This window comes from Epinephelus fuscoguttatus, linkage group LG4 (assembly GCF_011397635.1).
Source record: "Epinephelus fuscoguttatus linkage group LG4, E.fuscoguttatus.final_Chr_v1".
NCBI lineage: Eukaryota > Metazoa > Chordata > Actinopteri > Perciformes > Serranidae > Epinephelus > Epinephelus fuscoguttatus.
Genome location: NC_064755.1, coordinates 42,124,309 through 42,143,598, shown reverse-complemented (window position 1 = coordinate 42,143,598; position 19,290 = coordinate 42,124,309). Strand labels below are relative to the sequence as shown.

Here is a 19,290-nt window from a genome sequence, read left to right as displayed (position 1 = left end):
GCATCGATCCCTGTGCCACCAAAACAGGAAGAGAATAGTCCTTTTGTTTTTTTATTGGTAGCTATCAGCAGCTATCCCCAGTTACTAAAAAGGATCAGTGGAAGTTTTCTACAGTTACTAAGCCAACAAGTGTGAACAGCCAGTGGAGGGACAACCAAGGTAACTGTAACTGTGGTAACTGGTGATTTATTGCATATGATGAATTATGGGATGAAGGGTTGAGGGTCGAGTGGATGAGGGTCGAAAGGATAAAGGGATGAGGGATGAAGGGTTGAGGGATGAGGGAGGAAGGGATGAGGGATCAGGGGTTGAGGGATTTGGGATGAGGGATGACGGGATGAGGGATGAAGGGTTGAGGGTCGAGTGGATGAGGGATGAGGGGTTGAGGGTCGAAAGGATTAAGGGATGAGGGATGAAGGGTTGAGGGTCGAAAGGATGAGGAATGTGGGATGAAGGGATGAGGGATGAAGGGTTGAGGGTCGAGTGGATGAGAAATGAGGGGTTGAGGGTCGAAAGGATGAAGGGATGGAGGGATGAGGGGTTTAGGGATGAAGGGATGAGGGATGAAGGGTTGAGGGTCGAGTGGATGAGAAATGAAGGGTTGAGGGTCGAATGGATGAGGGATGAGGGGTTTAGGGATGAAGGGATGAAGAGTTGAGGGTCGAGTGGATGAGAAATGAGGGGCTGAGGGTCGAATGGATGAAGGGATGAGGGATGAAGGATTAAGGGATGAGGGATGGACGGATGAGGGGTTTAGGGATGAAGGGTTGAGGGTCGAAAGGATGAGGGATGGAGGGATGAGGGATTTCGGGATGAAGGGTTGAGGGATGTGGGATGAAGGGTTGAGGGATGATGGATGAAGGGTAGCAGGCGAGCACGGTGATGAACGTGTTGAGTTAGAGGCAGGAACACAGGAGGGATCCTGGGAGTGAGACTGAGTGGGGGAGTTGTCTCTTCGTGAGCTCGGTTTCGGATAAAGCCCCCACTGGTTCCTGTATGCAGAAGGGAGCAGAGAAAAAGATGTAAGAGGCAAGATGGGATTAGGTGGGTGGGATGTGAGAAATGTGTCGAAGGGAAAGAGAATGCATCAGGTGTGCTTAAATACTGTTGGGCGAAAATGGGATGTGTTTGAGGCGTGGTCTTTGTTCCCGAACCTAGTTATAAAACTACATTAAACCCAAAATGATAAAAGTGATGGTGAGGGTGGGTGTTAAGAATAAAAATGGTTCATTTGCTTTGGTAAGTGTGAAAAATGTTAATTGATGGTTGAAATGAGGAATTTCCTCCATCAGTTAGTGTGAATGTAAACTGTCCTCAGGAATGTGAAGATCTGAGAAAAGAAAACAAGTACTTAACCAACGAGATCCACATGGAGCGGATTGTGATGCGCACAGAGAACGAGCTGACCATGAGGAACCTCAGGAACCTGAACCAGGAGCTGCAGGCGCAAGTCAAAGAGGTACAAACTCTAGACATGGTTTTAAAACACTGTGTCAAACAAGAGATGAGAAATAAAGGCATGAATCTCCTGAGCACTGAGAAAGAGACGTGTTCTCATCCCTCAGCGTCTCACAGGGATGCAGAGGGCGCATTTCAGGGTTTCTTTGTGACACACAGTTGAAACACATTGTAACACCTGTTTAATGCTGTAAAATGGTCACAGTTAAGCTCAGGTCTGACGTGAACTCACTAAAACACATTAAGTACAAAAACTTATGTTATGTGTATATTACTATTTTATTTCTATTTATTACTTATTTTTATATTTGAGCCCGGTCCCTGAGTGAACCTGAATTTTGTTGCATGTTTGCACAATGACAGTAAAGAAATCTGAATCTGATAGTCTGGGTTTGTTTGACCCATCCACCTGCGCCTCCTCCCACCCTACATGGACTTTCTTGCTCTTTTTACTATGTCAGTTCCTCCCAGTGTCAAGTACTGCCAAGGATGGGTTTACATGAGAGTTAGCTGAAAGCTCTGAGCAAATCATACAAGCGCTAAAGGGAGCCTTTGGTGTCGGTATCACACACTGAGTGGCGTGACAGAGGATCGGTATTTGATGACATGGGGACAAGAACAGGCTGAGGCTGTTTAATTAAAAAGTGAGTGAAGAATATAGCTGCAGAAGAGGCCGAGATATCCTGATTTTAGTTTGCACGAGTCAAACTCAAAAACACTGGGTCCTACATTCCCCATAATGCAACTAATAGCTTCTTTATGATGCCTGCTAACACATGAATCTGTTATAAAGATGTTGCACTGCTTTCACAGGCTGACTGATAAACTGACTTGGTGTAAAAATAGATGGAATGTCCCTTTAATATGAGAAGAAGGCAGCATCTGATTTACATCAAAACATTTTCTGATTGTATTTAGTCTCATATGATGGGAATGATTTTACACAAATGTATTAAGTAGTTTCAAGTAGTACCATTAACCTCCGTCCATTCATGCCACATAGTCGCTGACTGTGTTCAGAGTCGTGTTACAGTAGAAACAAAGGCCATCCTCGACAGTTTGACCCCGTCGCCACACTTAACACTGGCCTCTCTCTGTGACCCCCGTCAGCTGAAGCAGAGGGTGTATCAGAGCCAGCAGAGGGCCACGCTGTGCTCACGAGCTGCAGATGAGGCGGAGGAGTCCAGGGGGGAGGCGGAGAAGAGCCTGGCCCTGGCTGAGGCTCGGGCCCTCGGCTGTCAGCGGGACAAAGAGGCAGCGCAGGCCGACAGGAGCCGCCTGAGTGAAGAACTGCAGCAGCTTAAAAAAGAGGTTCACAGTTTGACCCAGATATTGTCAGCTGATCTGCACACTCACCTTTAGACAACCTGTCAGCATCAGAGCAGAGATCATTAGAGGCAGTAATTAGTGTAACTGTAGTACAGCAGGTAACGTATACGCTGCTCCGTCAGTGGCTGTAGAGGAGCAGGAGTTGTGGAATGAAGAAATACGAAACACTGAAAATAAAAGTCTGAAAATCACAAATGATATTAATAAAAAAATGTCATGCAAAAGTTTTCTTGATTCTTAGAATAAAATAGTAAAATAGTTTATTCTTAAATGCAATTTTAATCAAGTGCATGACAAATACCTGTTAAAACAAACTACATTATATCTGAAACACTGAATACTAAATGTGTATTATTACATCCCAACAAATACATTGCTTCCTGCTGTTTGAATGTTTTTTAAAAAATACAGTGCCCAGCTCATTCAGGTCTTTACCTATTCTAAAAATAAAACGATGTCTTTGTGATCCTTTTTTTAAAAAAAGATTTATGTCTTCAGTTGGAACAAATTATCTTGAATGCCACGCACAGATGTGAGAAATGTTGGTAATCACTGAGAGACAGACTAAAGCCTGATTCATGGTTGGGTGCTCAACATGTTTGAAGGGTGTCATTCAACAAAAATCAAAGAGCAACGCAGCTTTTTTAATGTATGCTCTGAACAGGTTTCAGTCATCTCCATGCGAACCAGATCTCTTGCGTTATTCTTCAGTCTGTTTCTGTCATGTTCAGTGAATAGTAATCTGCACAGACGGATGTTTAAATCACATCAGTATCCCTCTGTACGTGTTTATCTTGCTAACCTTATATTCATCGATTGACCAGCTCCCTGTCTCTCTGTGAGCGGCAGATTCCCCTCACTCGCTGCAGTGGACTGTGAAGTAAAATCAATGAATCAATGAATACAAACACTGTTGGTTTCTTACCATGGAGCTGACATGGAAACTATTTTGGTTCAGTAATGTCTGCTGTCAGTCAGCCTGGTGACAGCAGTTTGACTGGTCTCTGTCCTCTCAGCTCTGCAGGAGCTGCTGCTGACAGACGATAGTGTCTCCATGGTGAGGGTAATAATGCTACCGATCACACAGGCAACAAACTTTGACTTTGTCTGCTACGTTACCAAAGTCTGCAGACGTGTGACACTTTTTTGTCAAAAATAGGTCATTTATGTGTAGTGACACTCATCAACAGTGTTATGAGCCCAGCTATAGATAAGGCTTTCGGCTTAACGCTTTGTTGTTGTTGTTGTTTTTTTTCACCAGGCTAAAAAACTGCGGCTGCCCAAGGGTAGGGACAGAGTGAGTTTTTGAGCTGCTGGTTGCAGCTAAAAACATGTTTCAGTTGTGGAAACGTGCGTCATAATAAGTTTTGGGAGACTGTTGAGAATCAAGAAGCATAACAGCCAACAGCTTTAGGTAAGAGGTCAGATGAGACCTGAGGGTTAAAAGGTCTTCAATGTAACACAGGGCCACCTCACTGAATTTCAGAAAAAAACAAATAAAAATGCTTTTAAAATAATTTCTCCACCACCCTTGAAGCCAGTTAAATAACAGGACATGGTAATATGGTGAGAAACCCATGACTGTCTCCAGATCATGGGGTGAGAGGGAACACATAACAAATAAATCATCATTATTTCCCTGATTATGCACTGGTGAGCGGAGCAATAAACCTTAGATGGCATCTCTTTAACTAGATTAATGTGGAATTTTTTTTAGCTCAGTTTTGTGATGGGGTTTCCCTTCTCTGTTACCGGCATCAATATCCCCTCAATGACTCAGGGCAAGAACAGGATGTAACATTATTAGTGTACTGAGTCGACTCAGTTATGACCCGTGACATTAATTTGGTATCTGCTCTTTCCTTCTGTAGCACACTGATCTGCAGCTTTTACTGGCACAAACAGAAAAGAATTACTTTGAAACCAAGCTGAAGCTGGACCGAGTGTCTGGGGAGAAACAGGCCCTGCTGCAGGAGAACAGGAGCCTGGAGGAGGACAGAGACAATCTCCGACACAAGCTGAGACAGATCACCGAGGAAAATGTCCAAATTAAACAGAGGTGGGTAGATTTAACAGGCACCTGGCTGTGTACATAAAATACACTTTAGGACATCTGGGGGACTTTTAATGCCACTATCTCAGCAGAAAACGCAGCAATGTCTGTAAAAAACAACTGCTTTTCTTGACACTATCCCTCCCTGACAAGTTTATACAAAACACATACATTTGTAGCCTAAAAAGCTGCTGAAAAACACAGATGGGTCGCTACAAAACACCCAAGTTTGGAGACTAAAAGCCACTAAAAAGCACAGTAATGAGTCACTACAAAACACCCACACAGGGAGCCTAAGAAGTTGCGGAACAACAAAGGCAGGTTGCTACAAAACACCTGTGTTTGGAGCCCACACACATTTGTAGCCTAAAAAGCCACTGGAAAACACAGACAAGTTGCTACAAGACATCCATGTTTGGAGCCTTAAAAGCCACTAAAAAAACAGACAAATCACTACAAAACACCCATGTTTGGAACCTAAATAGCAGCTGAATAAAGACAGACAGGTTGCTACGAAACACCCACATTTGCAGCCTTAAAAGCCACTGAAAAACAGACAAATCTCCTCAAAACACCCACGTTTGGAAACCAAAAAGCTGCTGAAAAACACAGACAGGTTGCTACTAAACACCCACATTTGGAACCTAAATAGCAGCTGAATAAAGACAGACAGGTTGCTACTAAACACCCACATTTGTAGCCTAAACAGCTGCTGAAAAACACAGATGGATCGCTACAAAACACCCAAGTTTGGAGCCTAAAAGCCACTAAAAAAAACACAGTAACGAGTCGCTACAAAACACCCACATAGGGAACCTAAGAAGTTGCGGAACAACAAAGGCAGGTTGCTACAAAACACCCGTGTTTGGAGCCCACACACATTTGTAGCCTAAAAAGCCACTGGAAAACACAGGCAAGTTGCTAAAAGACATCCATGTGTGGATCCTTAGAAGCCACTAAAAAAACAAACAGACAAATCGCTACAAAACACCCACGTTTGGAACCTAAATAGCGGCTGAATAAAGACAGACAGGTTGCTAATAAACACCCACATTTGGAACCTAAATAGCGGCTGAATAAAGACAGACAGGTTGCTACTAAACACCCACGTTTGGAACCTAAATAGCGGCTGAATAAAGACAGACAGGTTGCTACTAAACACCCACGTTTGGAACCTAAATAGCGGCTGAATAAAGACAGACAGGTTGCTACTAAACACCCACGTTTGGAACCTAAATAGCGGCTGAATAAAGACAGACAGGTTGCTACTAAACACCCACATTTGGAACCTAAATAGTGGCTGAATAAAGACAGACAGGTTGCTACTAAACACCCACATTTGCAGCCTTAAAAGCCACTGAAACACAGATGGGTCGCCACGAAACAACACACGGAGCATAAAAAAATCAACAAAAACACAACCAGTTTTGTTGTTTGTTGGTCTCTAACAGTAATCTGCAGCTTTGCAGGCCACTAAACAAAACAAAGAGAACACATTTTGTATTTTAGCAAAGACTAAAAATGTTTTTGATATGTTGTTTAAAATCAACAGTCAGTCACATTATTGGTCAGAAAAGGTCTTTGAGGTTGTTCATGTTAAACAGTAGACAGGCATTACACTGTCCACTGTTAAAGCTGCATTAATTAATATTTAGTAAAGAAGGAGGGATATAAAATGTACTTGCTGCCAGATTCACAGCCAAATCAAAACTTCAGCTTATGATGTTGTCATGGTTAACTTACTAGTTAGTAAACAGTTGCCAAATTACACATCCAGAGGACACAAAACAACATTACCACTCATCTGGAGTGGTAATGTGAAAGAAAGAGACAACTGTGTTTTATCTGCACAACAAAGATAAAAAAATATCCTTAGAGAGACAACACTTCACAAGATCAGTGTGCTCTAAACTAAATAAGACCGAGGACAGAGCCCTGGTTTACACCAAATTTCAACTGAACATGTGAGACTCTACACTCTTTGCTGTAGCATGTATCTACATGCAAAAAAATGAAAAGGCGTACCAGTCGAGATCCACTGGTGTTAAAGTCTACACATTACAATTTAAACTAATAAACCATTATTAGTAATATGTAATATGTAAACTATCAGTTGTGTGAAATCAGGCTGTTGCATTACAGCAGTACTTGGATGAATGATTCAGCTGCAGCTGCGTTAATTTGAAAATCATTTAAAACTCCTAAAAGTGCTGAGAATAAACAGAATGTATGACCAGTAGTGATGAATACTTCCTTAAGAAGGAAAGTTAGAACGGTGGGGTCAGAGGAGGGATGTTTAAAGTTCACAGTGTCACCCAGGTTTAAAAACAGGAAGAGCTAAGCAGTGAGGTTAAATGTCAAACCTGACTAGCCCCTTATCAACGAAGATTATGGTGGGAACATACTCCGCCTACAGGAAGCAATAAATCAAGACTCAACTACTACTGTATGGAACTGAACAGAGAATCACCACAAGAAGAAATCATTAACGAGAGGAGGAGAGTCCAGCATCATGGTACTCTGAATGATTTCTTATGTTTTTAAGTCTTTTAGACAATTTAATTTAAATACATTTTGTTGTGGTATTTTGGGGCTGCCCTGTGCTGCATCATTCATTAACTGTTTTAGTACTTCTGTCACATTTTTCAGTCAGAGAGGGCGTAATTTCTCCTGCATAAACTGTGACCTTAGAATATTAGATAAGATGATTTGCTGCAGTTTGAGTCTGACCGCAGTTCACGAGCAGTGTGTCAGAGACTTCTTGGCACTCATTGGTTGTTTTCGGTCAGACGTGGTGGACAAAAGACATTTCTGCTTGAATGATGAAGGTCAGTTTCACAGCTGCTGTAACATTTATGACCTTTCACATTTCAGCTCTTTGAGCATAATTAAAGCCACTGGTTTATGAGATCAGCTGAGATATTAAATTATCATGTTGCTTCAGTGCTACATACTGTACGTATACTGTATATGGGAAAGCAGAGGAACAATCAGAGCTTGACTGGAGGACGCAGGAGCTGAGAGAAAGGCAAAGGAGCTGAGGGGAGTGAAGAATAAGAATTAACAGGAGGCGGTAGAGGAGGAGAAAACAGTAGAAACTGTTCTTTTTAATTATCTTTTATAGAGATTAATGAAAAGGCTGTTTGATACTAGGACAAGTTACACAAGATTTAAGGTGGAATTTAAACATTACCTTAAAGTAATAACCCATTAAATCACATTTCTTCACGTTCATTGTCAGTGGAGTCGGGCGGTTCTTTAAAGGGAAACTGGGGGGACGATCCTGAATCCAGATGTGCTTAGTTAGTTTAGATTTATCCAAACACACTGTGTTAGTGGGTGGCACAGGTACACCAAAGACATTTCCATCTTTAATCGCTTGTTGCTTTGATTTAATATTTTGCCTGTTTTTGTATCAGTGTGAAAGTTAGATGACGGATTTTTATTTTTCAGGTAAGCAAATGTAGTCATGACGCACACAGCGCTCTTACAACACAAAATGTGTTTGCACTTAAGTTTGTTGGAAATGAAAAGGTATAAGTACGGTTAAACCCAAATATATTGATAAAAATAAAAGTGAATTTGTCGAACTATGTAGAAAATAGAATCAAAGAAAATTCTTTGTAGTGCAGCGATAAAAAAAGATATTTTAGGATGTAATTTCAGTCTTTTGTTCACAGTGAGATGGATTCAAGGCGCAGAGCGATGACGTCAGAGGAGGAGAGCAAAAAGGCCAACCAGGCTCAACGGGAGGCCGAGGCCGAGAGGCGTGTGGCTGAGAAGGAGAGGCAGGAGAGGACGGCCGAGTGCCTGAGCTGGAGGGAGAGGCACCAGGATTTAGCCGACAGATTCAGAGCTCAGGACGACCTGAAGGCTCTGAGGCAGAACAAGGCAGTAAGACAACATCCATGACAGCCATTCCTGTTTATCACACTTCACTACCGCTGATAGGGGAAACTAAATAGGACCTAGGATAAAGCCCTGGGGTACACAAAACTTCAGCTGAGCATGTGAGATGTTAAACAGTTTGCTGTAGCAAATCTACTTGGAAAAAAAGGCAGAACAGTCAAGAGCTACTTAGAACTACTCACAATGTTAAAGTTATACAAATAAACAATAATTCCATTTAATTTATATACTCAGCACCTTTTCTATAGTATGGCAAAGAACTTTACAACAAACACAAAAATGCACCAGGAGTTAGCCGGTTCAGAGCGCAGGAGGACCTGATGGCTCTCAGGCAGAACGAACCAGTAAGAAAACATCCAGGACAGCCATTCCTGTTCATCACACCTCACTACCATCATCATCATCATCATCATACACGAGTGTTCTCTGAAGGAAACAGTAAAGTTGTCGTTCATGGTGTTCTCTCTGTTGAAGTGATTTGAATTGTGCTCCAATTCACACCAAAGTAAACATGACTTCAGGGCTTCACTGTCATTACAACAGTGTTGCAGTGTGATAGACACGTCAGCTCACAGCAGATCTGTTTGCAAAGACTAATACTCAATAAGGGTGACTGACATACAGGAACAATGAATTACAAGTGTGTTCTGTGCAAACGGACATTTCTTCTCTTAAAACCCAATTAACCTAAGTATCTGTTCATTACATTTCAGATGTGACCTTAACTGTTTGTTTTTTCCAACAGTGTCAGGCCAACATCAAGAGTTATTTCCTCTGTATGACAGAAAGTGATCAGAGGGTTAAAATTCTCAAAAATCAAGACGGCACCCCAAGAAATTTTACGGTGAGACGACTCTAGAGCAGCAAAAAATTACATGAAATAAGAGTTAAGAAAAAGAAAGAAAAGTGAACATTTCTTATGTCATGTGATGTTGTTCAGGAAGGAGACCCTGTGTATATCTCCACCTCTGAGTCCAGTCCTGAAGAGCCCGAGAGGAGTTCAACCAGGTAAAGATGTGGCCACCAGAGGGCTCTAAACACAGCCATCATCACTCACCATGTTCTCAGGTGTACTCCCAGAATGTCAATGAACACTTTGGCACTATTATCCAAAGAGTTTTATATTTCTGATAAGCTGAAACAATGGTCTAAGTTCGGGAGGAGAATTTAAGCCTTCACATTATTTAAAAGGTGATTTTCAACTGACCATGGCAAAATTTTAGGTCTTGTATTAATTCTGTTTTATTCTGTTTTGATCAGATTAAAGTCACTAGTAGTAGGGAGAGTGTTTCTGCCCTGGGCGAAGTATCTCAAGGTCATGTTCCCAAGTGAGGGTAAAATGGAGCGTGAGATGGATCAGCAGTTTGGCTCAACATCTGCAGTGATGCGGGCGCTGTACGAGTCGGTCGCGGTTCAGAGGGAGCTGAGCCGGAACGCAAAACATTTGGTTTACAGGTCCATCTATGTCCCAGCCCTCACTTATGGTCATGAGCTCTGGGTAGTGACAAAAAAATGAGGTCGTGGATAAAAGCAGACATATTGAGTTTCTTCTGTAGGGTGAGGGGCTCAGATATATGGAGGGAGCTCGGAGTAGAGCCACTGCTCTCTCACATCAAAGGGGATCAGTTAAGGTGGTTTAATGTCTGATCAGGATCCTCCTGGTCACATCCAACCGGTTGGAGGCCCCAGGGCAGACCCTGAACACACTGAAGGGATTATAGATCTCATCTGGTCTGGGAATGCCTTGGGGTCCTCCAGGAGGAGCTGGAGAGTGTTGCTTGGGAGAGGGACGTATGGAGCACTTGGCTCAGCCTGCGACCTAGCCCCAGATTGGCGGTTGAACATGGTTGGAGGCAGAAAACCAGTGAAAACCTGGTGCTTGACTGCCTTTACTTGATACTAAATACTAGAAAACACTTCATGTTCAGTGTCGGTGTCCAGGGTGATTCTTCAGTGGAAAATGGGGGAAATATCTAAATCCAGATGTGCTGAGTTAGTATAGATTTATCCAAACACACAATGTTAGAAATTTCCATCTTTAATAGCTCATTGCTTTGATTATCTGCAGATATTCTGCTTGTTTTTGAATCTGCCTGAAAGGCAAGCGACTGTAGTCATGATGCTTTGAAAACACAAATGAGTTTGCACTGATACTTGTTGGAAATGAAACGGAGTATATTACAGTCAGGGCCTAAATATATCAGCAAAACAAAATTCTAAAAAGAGGGGGTGATACTGAAAATCTGAAAGAGATCTGTTGTTTTAAATGTACAATAACACTGATATTAATGACTCTTTTCTCAGGGCCATGTTCAGAGTCTCTGCCCCACACACGGGGAGGGATCAGGGCCCGAGTCACTTTGATGAGCTGCCCGCCTTCGGAGGAGAGCGACCTGACTCTGCCCCTCCACGCAGAAGCAGGAAGGTGGTGGAATACTTCTGGATCCCTACAGACCAGGAGTAGTCCACAGCTGCTGTTTTGTTATAGCAGAGAATGGTGAAACCGGCCCTGCTTCATCGTCACAGCAGGCAGAGGAGGGAGATGACTGTTGTCGAGGAGTTGAGATACTTGAAACTCACCATGTTGCACCACTGTTTCTACAGTAGCCCAGAACGGACAAACCAAACACTGGCAAGCACAAGTTTTCACGTTAGCCACCGTAGTTCGCCGCTCCTCAGCCTTTTTTTATGAAGGGAAACTGCTTTATTCAGTGTTTAGGCCCCTGTGAAGATAAAATTTATTCTCAAAGCATCTCAGACCTTAAAAGGGCTCCATGGTGAAATACTGTTAGGAGCAGAGAGGAAGACTTTTAAGAGGCTTAAGAGTTTCTGAAGCCGAGTATAAATGGTGCAAACACAGAGGTCAGAGAGATAGTCCCCCAATGTGGAATGAGAGTGAAATGTCGAACAGTTCAGATCAAATCCTGCAGGGAAGTTTGCAGTTGATCTTATTAGGGATATGTACACATTTCCCGCCTGACACTGTAACACCAGAAATTAATGTGATCACAACACGAAGATATTTGGAAATCCGGAAAAATGAAACAATGAGTTGAGTCTGTCTCAACCCTCCACCAGCAGCGATAAAACAATGACAAAACTTCCACTATCAGTTCATCTCATTTCCACTGGGGGTCCATATCTTGCAGGCTCACAAGATCATGACAACCAATTATATCTGTTAAAAGAACAGGGTCGACCACACCTCCTCACTGAGGTCAAAGTTTCTGTCTCGTCCTCGCTCAGAGAACTTTCCTTTAAAGCTCCTGAGCTAAGACTCCTTACTAAAAGATTTAAGGCTAAGTTAGGAGCTCTCTGAGAGTGCTCTCAGAATGTTTGTGAATACAGCCCCTAGACGGTTTATTTTGGAGAAGAGACCTCTGTGGGTAATTTATCTCCCTGTAAAAACCTGTACAATGAACACTAACCAGGAGATGTTTCAGCTGCAGTCCTTACAGCCAGATGTGGCTAAATCCCCCTAAATCTGACACACTGTTTCTTTAAAAATGTGCGGTGAAGAAGAGAAGGTAAATTAGATTCAAGCCCTAAAAAACCCCAAAATGTTACCTCAAATTTCTTGAGATCTTCGACAGACAGCCGACACTGTAGGGGTGTGTGAGCTCACACATCAGCAGGGTGAGAGTCTGATCGTGGTCATCTCAGACGTTAAGGTGTGTTACAGAGTGTGAGACATTTTTGTAAAGTCAAACTGTAAATAAAAGTGAAAAGTAGCTTTGGTGCTCATGTACTGGACTTTATTGACATTAAAGCAATAGAGGTGCACAATAATTTTGAATACCTTACAATATGATCCAAATCCATTGCCTTATACATAAACATGGCTTGTCAGCACAGTTCTCAGGTAAAAGTCGATGTTTCTTATTTAGCGGTTAGACTTCTTTTAGCGAGGAGGAGGAGGAGGAGGAGGAGGAGGAGGAGGGTGGGCGATTACTTCCTATCTTATCTACTGACTTTGCCAATTTAAGAAAAAAACATTTAAAAAATCCACCGGTCTCACTCTCCATGTCGAGTGCTCAAAATAAACGGGCCACGTTCAAACTGGTGCTCCGAATTCTGGTCGAGACGAAACTGAGAGCCCGCAGGGACGTTTTCTCAGGGAGGACGCTGAGCTGTCGAATTAATAAAAACGAGCTTCTCTTCCGTTCTTAAACATTAATACTTGTAAACCATGTGAAGCATCGTAGGAAAAGTCGGCTTCGATAAATTTTATTGTGCAATCAGGACTAAATCAAATACTTAGGCGTCTGTTGAGCTACAGGTTCTTCTTCTTAGATTTCATCATCTCAGCACAAAAAAAACAAACAAAAGCCCATCTAACTAAGAGGTAGAAACACAGGCAACTTTGAAACGTTACGGCGGCACACCAATGATTACAACTTCTTAAAATATTGTAACATTTGGAGGATCATGAGTTTTGCAACCACTCATGGAATAAAAGATGAGAAAGAGGGACAGATGACAGGGGGGGGGGAACTCCTGACGGGAGAGAAACAATCTCAAAAAAAGGAAGATGCTCATCATCAGTGACTACGAAGAGCACTTTTATTCAAAAAAAGAAAAAAGCGGAGAACAGTTTTTAGTAAGCGTAGGTCGACTAAACACACCTTAATTCATTTTAAATGTTTTGCCAGTTTATGCTTCACTCCCACTTCCTCTCCTTGTTCATCACACTTCCTGAAACAAAGGCTGAACGTCACAAATATCATTGCAGCCTGTCTGCTGATCTTAGATCCCCTCTGCTGTTTGTTAAGGATCACATGAGTGTGATGGAGACACAATCCAGGATGGGCCCTTCCAGAAGATCTTGAAGCAGCTCACTGACAACACCTTCTGTTAATGGTCTGTTAACCAGTGACCATAAACCACTAGTTTGACTTATTTAGAGGGAAGTTCTACGCATTCTTAAATAAAGCGGCTTCCTACTGGGGAAAATTCAAATCAGTAAAAATCGAGTGGAAATGAAAAACATGCAATAAAGTGAAAAAAAAAAAAAAAAAGTTACTAACTGAACAGAGTCTGAGCGACGAGACATGGTTGAGCCACTGCAGACTGCAGAATTCATGTAAGCTGATCAGGACACAGATCCAAAAATCAAACATCCATCAGGCAACAGGTCAAATGATGCTCCCTGGCCCGTCGTCACGGAGCAGGTGATGACACGCGAGGCTCTACAAGCTTTCGGTTTATATTTGCGAGGCAGAAGCAGCTAAGTGCCACGTGGTAGTGGTTAAATCAAGAATGGAGTTAAATAAAGGAAAGGCGAGTGTACTAATGAGAGAAGGTCGATCTTCTACACCGTGTTGCTTCTTCTTGGTTTCTCAGTCTGCTTCGTCCTCTGACTCCTCCTCCTCTGCTGTCTCCAGCCAGGTGAGCCACTGGTTGACCTGACGGAGGGAAAACAAAGCAGAAATTCGTGTTAACTCCAAGATGTAACACGAGGATTGTGAATACCGAAGGACATCCACTCACAGGAATCAAAAGGCAGTTTGTTTTGACAGACACCCCCTGTGACGACATCACTGTACCTGGAATAAAGCTTTTCCTTTTCCAGGGAATTCTTGGGTAATGTCTTCTTTCCATGCGAGGAAGGCTTCTTCTTCAATGATCTCCATGTCGTAGAAGTTGACGAAGTAGCGCAGCAGCATGCCTTAGTGGAGAGAAGTTTTTAAAAACCTTTAGTCAGTGTTTCCACTAAAAAACAAGTGATTTTGCTCCACTAGAAACTTAAAACACCTCGACCATGAGTTGTTGCTTGAGTAACAAACGTACCTTTCGAAGAAAAACTGTACGAGCATTAAGATCATCTTTTAGCCAGTGCTGGTGTTAGACCTTGACCTTTGACCGCCAAAATCTAATCAGTTCAATGTTGAGTCCAAGTGTACATTTGTGCCAAATTTGAAGAAATTCCCTCGAGACAATCTTAAGATTTGGCTCTCACAAGCATGGGACGTGCGTATTTGTGGACACACGTACAGACAACCTGCAAACATAATGCCTTCGGCCACGGCTATCACTGGCGCCGAATTATTACCAAATGAATTGTGAAGCGGGACATTTTGCCGCTGTCAACTCTCTCTGGTGGATAAACTATGGGACCCTGAGTCTAGATGGCAAATGTCATGACAACGTTCACGTGACACTGAAGCGTCCGTCTACACTGGTTTCATCATGCCTGGAAATTTCAAAGCAGCAAAGAAGCAGCCGGACTTTTTGTGCAGCTGAGGCAGTAAATATCCGTGGTTACTGAGGAAGTGTTTGTTCATGGGTGAACAGTGACATACACTCAAGTTCCTGCATTTTGTTTCCCAGCTGAGAGTGTGAGGCATTACAAACCGGTCAAAAGAAATAAACCTGAAGTGTAAATAAAGCTTCAGGTAGAGTTTACACTTGGGAGCTGCAGCAGAGACATGAGCCTGCACAGAGCCGGTGGAGACAGCTGTGTGATTCAAAGGAGAGCTCACCTATAGCAAATGATGTGAGAGTGAAAAACACGTCATGGCCCAGACACAGGGGGAACTGCGACACCGTTTCTAAACTAGCCTGACCGTACTCTAACATTCTGTAGTGCAGTTTTTGGTGACTTATTGGCTGACATGTACACTGTACACGACTCTCCGTCCAAGACTTTACGGGGTCCCATACCTTTCGGGAACGTGTTGGCGTTGCAGTGCACCTGCAAGGCGTAGAGGGCGCTGACCTGCAGCTCAGTATGGTCGTGCAGGAACTTCTGCATGACGGGCTTGAAGGCCAGCAGCAGCTGCTTCTCCTGCTCCAGCTGCTCTTTGGAGGGGGCCGCCAGCTGCTCGTCGCCCTCCGCCATGCACAGCTCCTGGGAGATGTACTGGAGGAAACTGAGAGAGGATCAGAAGGCAACGTTGATTACATGAAGGGCTGAATGTGGAACATTTCTAATACAATGGTCTTTGTTTGAATTTATACACCTTTGCACTGATAAAATATCCACCATGACTTCAGCCTCCTCCCGTCTGTGTACAAAAAACACAACCACCTAATTTTCTTATTTCCCACTTCCATGTGTCAGCGAAGGTTCATGTGATGTAAATGTCATCATCAATCCATCTTCCCGTGGGTGGACGTCTGTGTGCAGCCCATTTTTTGGTGACAGCATGGACTGTATGCAGAGCGAACACACTGACTGCATGCACTCCAATCTTTTGTTCTACACTCAGGTCTAGTCTGAGACACTGCTGTCAACAGCAAGTAAGTCTTAAGTTGTAATTTGCTGATTTAAGAGGGACAATGTACGTTAATCATTTAAACAAACACAGTATCTGAGTAGTTAGTTTTCATCAGTGGTCCCTCTGTCAAATATTAACTATAACTGTTAACATCAGGCAGACATTCACTCCAGAACCAGCAGTGGCTTCTCAGTTTCAGTTTTACCCAACGGCAACAGTAGAGGGACGGTAAGCTGGCGTCCCAGCCCTCCTGTTTACTGCTGGGGGCCCACAAAAATAAACTTATGAAATACCTGCTGAAGATTTACCTGGTCATGAGGATGTTGACAAAGCCTTTATCAGTGTGAAGCTTGGGTGAGATGTTGTCTTTAATCCACTTGTAGATGGACTGAGGAGAGGGGTCTGCCTTTATCTGCTTCAGCAGCTCCTTCTCCAGCTTCAGCAGCGGGAACAGGAAGCTCAGGCCCTTCCCCTCCAGGATCTCCAGCATGCGGTCCTTGTTCTGATCGATTTCTGCCGAAAGGAGCGAGTCAGTTACTCAGAGGGTCACAGCTGCTCCCTCAGTGGGATGAATCAGAGCAGAGGAGTGGGAGAAGATCTAACCCACTGGTATGTTTATACTAACTAGCTAACTTCAATGAGCTGCACTGTACCTGGGAGCATCTTCTGCATGTTGACCTTGCTCTGCTGGAAGAGGTCGGTGAGCCACTCTCGGTCCTTCAGCTTGGCCGTCTGTTGCAGGCAGAGCAGGAAGAGAGGGAAGTGCGTGCCGTTCTCCAGGGGGTGAGCCAGCTCCGCCACGCTCACCAGCTCTGCGATGATGGCCCGAGCCGCAAACTGGGCCAGGTAGGACTTCACCAGGGGAACGTCCAGCTCGATCTTAGGGCACTGGTCCAGGACGTTGAGGAAAGCCTGCACGAGAGGGAGGGAAATGTCAGCGCATGAATAATGATGTCGTCGCCCTCTGGGCTCTTCAGTGACAAGTATGTCATGGTTAATTACAGCTGTGTCTACGGGCCAATCAGTGTCATTCAAAATGTTAAAACCAGGCGGAGAGATGACTTTCGTTTCCTCACACTTTAAACAAATCCTTGAAATGTTGTACTGGATATTAATAATTACAAATAGAGACAAATAACTGCTTCTGTGACTCAATTATGCCTTTGTACTTTATAAATTTTCACAGTTACATTTAAAACATATTTCATCAGTGTGGTTTGAGTGCGATATCAGAGGGATGCGTTTGTACCTGCATGAAGTTCTCTCCAGTGATGAGGCCCTCCGTGCGGAGCGTGTGGATCAGAGTGCTGGCGTGCTCCTTGTCCTCATCAGGACGGTCCAGGGAACACACGATGATCTTACTCAGCATCTCCGGCAGGAAGTGCTTGGGAGCCTTCATGTCTCGCACGCCGCTCACAGCCTCGGTCAGGTTCTTACTGTTCAAGTACTCAGTCACGATCGCCTCCTGAAGTGGAGATTCAAGAACAGAGAGATGAGCTGTGGCCGCTCTGATCACCAAACTTGAAAAATAAAAAATTGATCTGTGCTCTCAACTGCTGAGAAGACTCAGATATGGAGGTTATGTTTCTGGTTTGGTTCTTTAGTGAAACTCTTTTCAGTTCTTTTCCAGTACAGAAATGTAGGTTGTGGCAATAGTTTAATGGATGTATTCCTGATTGCTCCTCTCTACTGCACTCCTTGCTGTTTAACTGTGCCCAATCAAATCTGTAGCACAGTATTTCCATTATTTAAGTACTGCAACAGAAAGATTTGTTGTTTTGCTTACCGTCATTTTCAGCAGTTCCTCCCTGGCAGGAGGAGGTTTCTTGTTTGTCTTCTGAGGTTTCTCTTGGATGGGCGGAGGGTTGGTCTTCAGGCCAAGCTGTGGAGGCTGAAGCAAAAAGGTCATGTGATTAAAACACAGATATAGATCCAGCGTGATCACTGGGTTTGGCCGGGCGTCTTTTTTGCCTTTCACACACACTTGCTGTCATATAATTATTGTTTTCTCAATCTTTGTGTTTTTAACCTTGCGTTTAGTTAAACTGTGAGAAGGGTCTGTTACCTGTCCCAGAGGGGGGGTTTGAGTGCGTGGGGGTTGGGCACTAGGAGGCATCATGGTGGGGATCTGGGGCTGGAGCTTGGGTACCTGGTTCTTGTTGAGGAGGAATGACTGAGCAGGCCTGAGGCTGATCTGTGTGACCAGGAAGCGTAACAAACACAGAGCGTACATTAGAATTAGTCATGTTGTTTAAAATATTCAAAATCTGCATATTAGATAATCCCATGCCCTCATATCTCATAATCGCAGTCAGCGGACCAGCTACCAGTTAGAAGAGAGGAGGAGGAGGAGGAGGAGGAGGAGGAGGAGGAAGGATAAGAGAGATGGAGATCAAAGACAGAGCACAAGGTGGAGGACAGACTGGTAGCCTGGTGTGTTCCTCAGAATAACGCGTCTTTTTATAATCACTGGGCACGAAGACTTGTTTTTGTTTTTATCCCGAGACCCAGCTGCAGCTCGCTCATGTCACCTCATCTGCATTGAGCTGTCCTTTCTTGCTGAATCGTGGAGGCATGTCCTTAGACTGGACCTGCTGCTGGGCCAAGTGGTTCTGGTTCTGGTTGAGGAAATGCTGGTTCTGAACCTGTTTAAAGTCACATGAGCAGAGTGGATCATCTTAACCTCTGACCTCAGGATCTGTAGAAGAACATCGATCACTGTTTATTAAAATAATAATAATAATCTGTTACCTGGTTGGACTTAACAAAAGACTTTGGCCCCATGTCGAACTGTGACTGTGGTGGAGGGGCGATGTGGCCGCTGTGGCCGTTGAAGAGCGGGTTGGTGCGATGGCGTCCCATAGTGGGCGAGTACCTATCCTGAATAACCCCCGGGCCAGTTCCAATACCACTGCCTGAGTAAACAACACACAGAGATGGTGTCAGTAGAGATTCTGCACAGAGGAGGAGGTCCCAGCAGGAGAAACATGGCGTAATACAGACTGAATCACTGTGATGTCACGCTGACAGCAACAATCACTTCCAGGAGACACCTGATCTGAATTACGGAGATGTGTGAAATCTGTTATCTTATTCATTTTTTTGTGTGATTTCAGCAGTAACTGTAAAGGTATGTAGGAAACGTCTGGGTAAAGCAAAAATAAAATTGTGCAATGAGTTTATCACACCACAAAAAAATGTTATTCAGCAACCAGCCAAATTTGAATGATTACAAAAGTCCTGAGGTCTATAAAATCACATTAAACAATAATGAAAAAAAGTAGGCAGCATTCTCTGCTCTGAGATTCTGGGGGCGTGTCC

The 19,290-nt window shown here is 43.6% G+C and overlaps 2 protein-coding genes and 1 non-coding gene across 3 annotated transcripts in view; 1 reads left to right on the top strand and 2 right to left on the bottom strand.

Annotated features, from left to right (window-relative positions):
- Positions 1 to 150: 150 nt before the first annotated feature.
- Positions 151 to 11,343, top strand: LOC125886762 (uncharacterized). The gene is made up of 7 exons (XM_049573069.1): positions 151 to 159; positions 1,319 to 1,459; positions 4,659 to 4,846; positions 8,521 to 8,734; positions 9,495 to 9,593; positions 9,690 to 9,757; positions 11,054 to 11,343. The coding sequence occupies exons 2-7, from the start codon at positions 1,370 to 1,372 to the stop codon at positions 11,211 to 11,213; spliced, it is 819 nt and encodes a 272-aa protein (XP_049429026.1). The 5' UTR covers positions 151 to 159; positions 1,319 to 1,369; the 3' UTR covers positions 11,214 to 11,343.
- Positions 11,344 to 12,482: 1,139 nt separating this feature from the next.
- Positions 12,483 to 19,290, bottom strand: part of eif4g2b (eukaryotic translation initiation factor 4, gamma 2b) — a 28,403-nt gene continuing 21,595 nt past the window's right edge. Inside the window, exons 12-21 of the mRNA XM_049574941.1 lie at positions 18,721 to 18,884; positions 18,501 to 18,614; positions 18,035 to 18,163; positions 17,756 to 17,860; positions 17,219 to 17,434; positions 16,623 to 16,881; positions 16,278 to 16,482; positions 15,413 to 15,621; positions 14,296 to 14,417; positions 12,483 to 14,154 (exon numbers count right to left, since the gene is read on the bottom strand). Of these exons, the coding sequence (XP_049430898.1) occupies positions 14,089 to 14,154; positions 14,296 to 14,417; positions 15,413 to 15,621; positions 16,278 to 16,482; positions 16,623 to 16,881; positions 17,219 to 17,434; positions 17,756 to 17,860; positions 18,035 to 18,163; positions 18,501 to 18,614; positions 18,721 to 18,884 (1,589 nt within the window). The 3' untranslated portion in view covers positions 12,483 to 14,088. The remainder of the gene's footprint in view (positions 14,155 to 14,295; positions 14,418 to 15,412; positions 15,622 to 16,277; positions 16,483 to 16,622; positions 16,882 to 17,218; positions 17,435 to 17,755; positions 17,861 to 18,034; positions 18,164 to 18,500; positions 18,615 to 18,720; positions 18,885 to 19,290) is intronic.
- LOC125888168 (small nucleolar RNA SNORD97) lies at positions 18,256 to 18,446 on the bottom strand. Its single transcript, XR_007449301.1, has one exon. It is a non-coding gene; the product is annotated as a small nucleolar RNA SNORD97 (small nucleolar RNA).

Excerpts from the sequence above, each read along its gene's own strand:
- LOC125886762 (XM_049573069.1), top strand. The coding sequence starts at position 1,370 with ATGGAGCGGATTGTGATGCGCACAGAGAACGAGCTGACCATGAGGAAC. Across the intron at positions 8,735-9,494 it reads CTCTGAGGCAGAACAAGGCA|TGTCAGGCCAACATCAAGAG; the intron begins GTAAGACAACAT and ends TTTTTCCAACAG. Across the intron at positions 9,758-11,053 it reads CCCGAGAGGAGTTCAACCAG|GGCCATGTTCAGAGTCTCTG; the intron begins GTAAAGATGTGG and ends CTCTTTTCTCAG.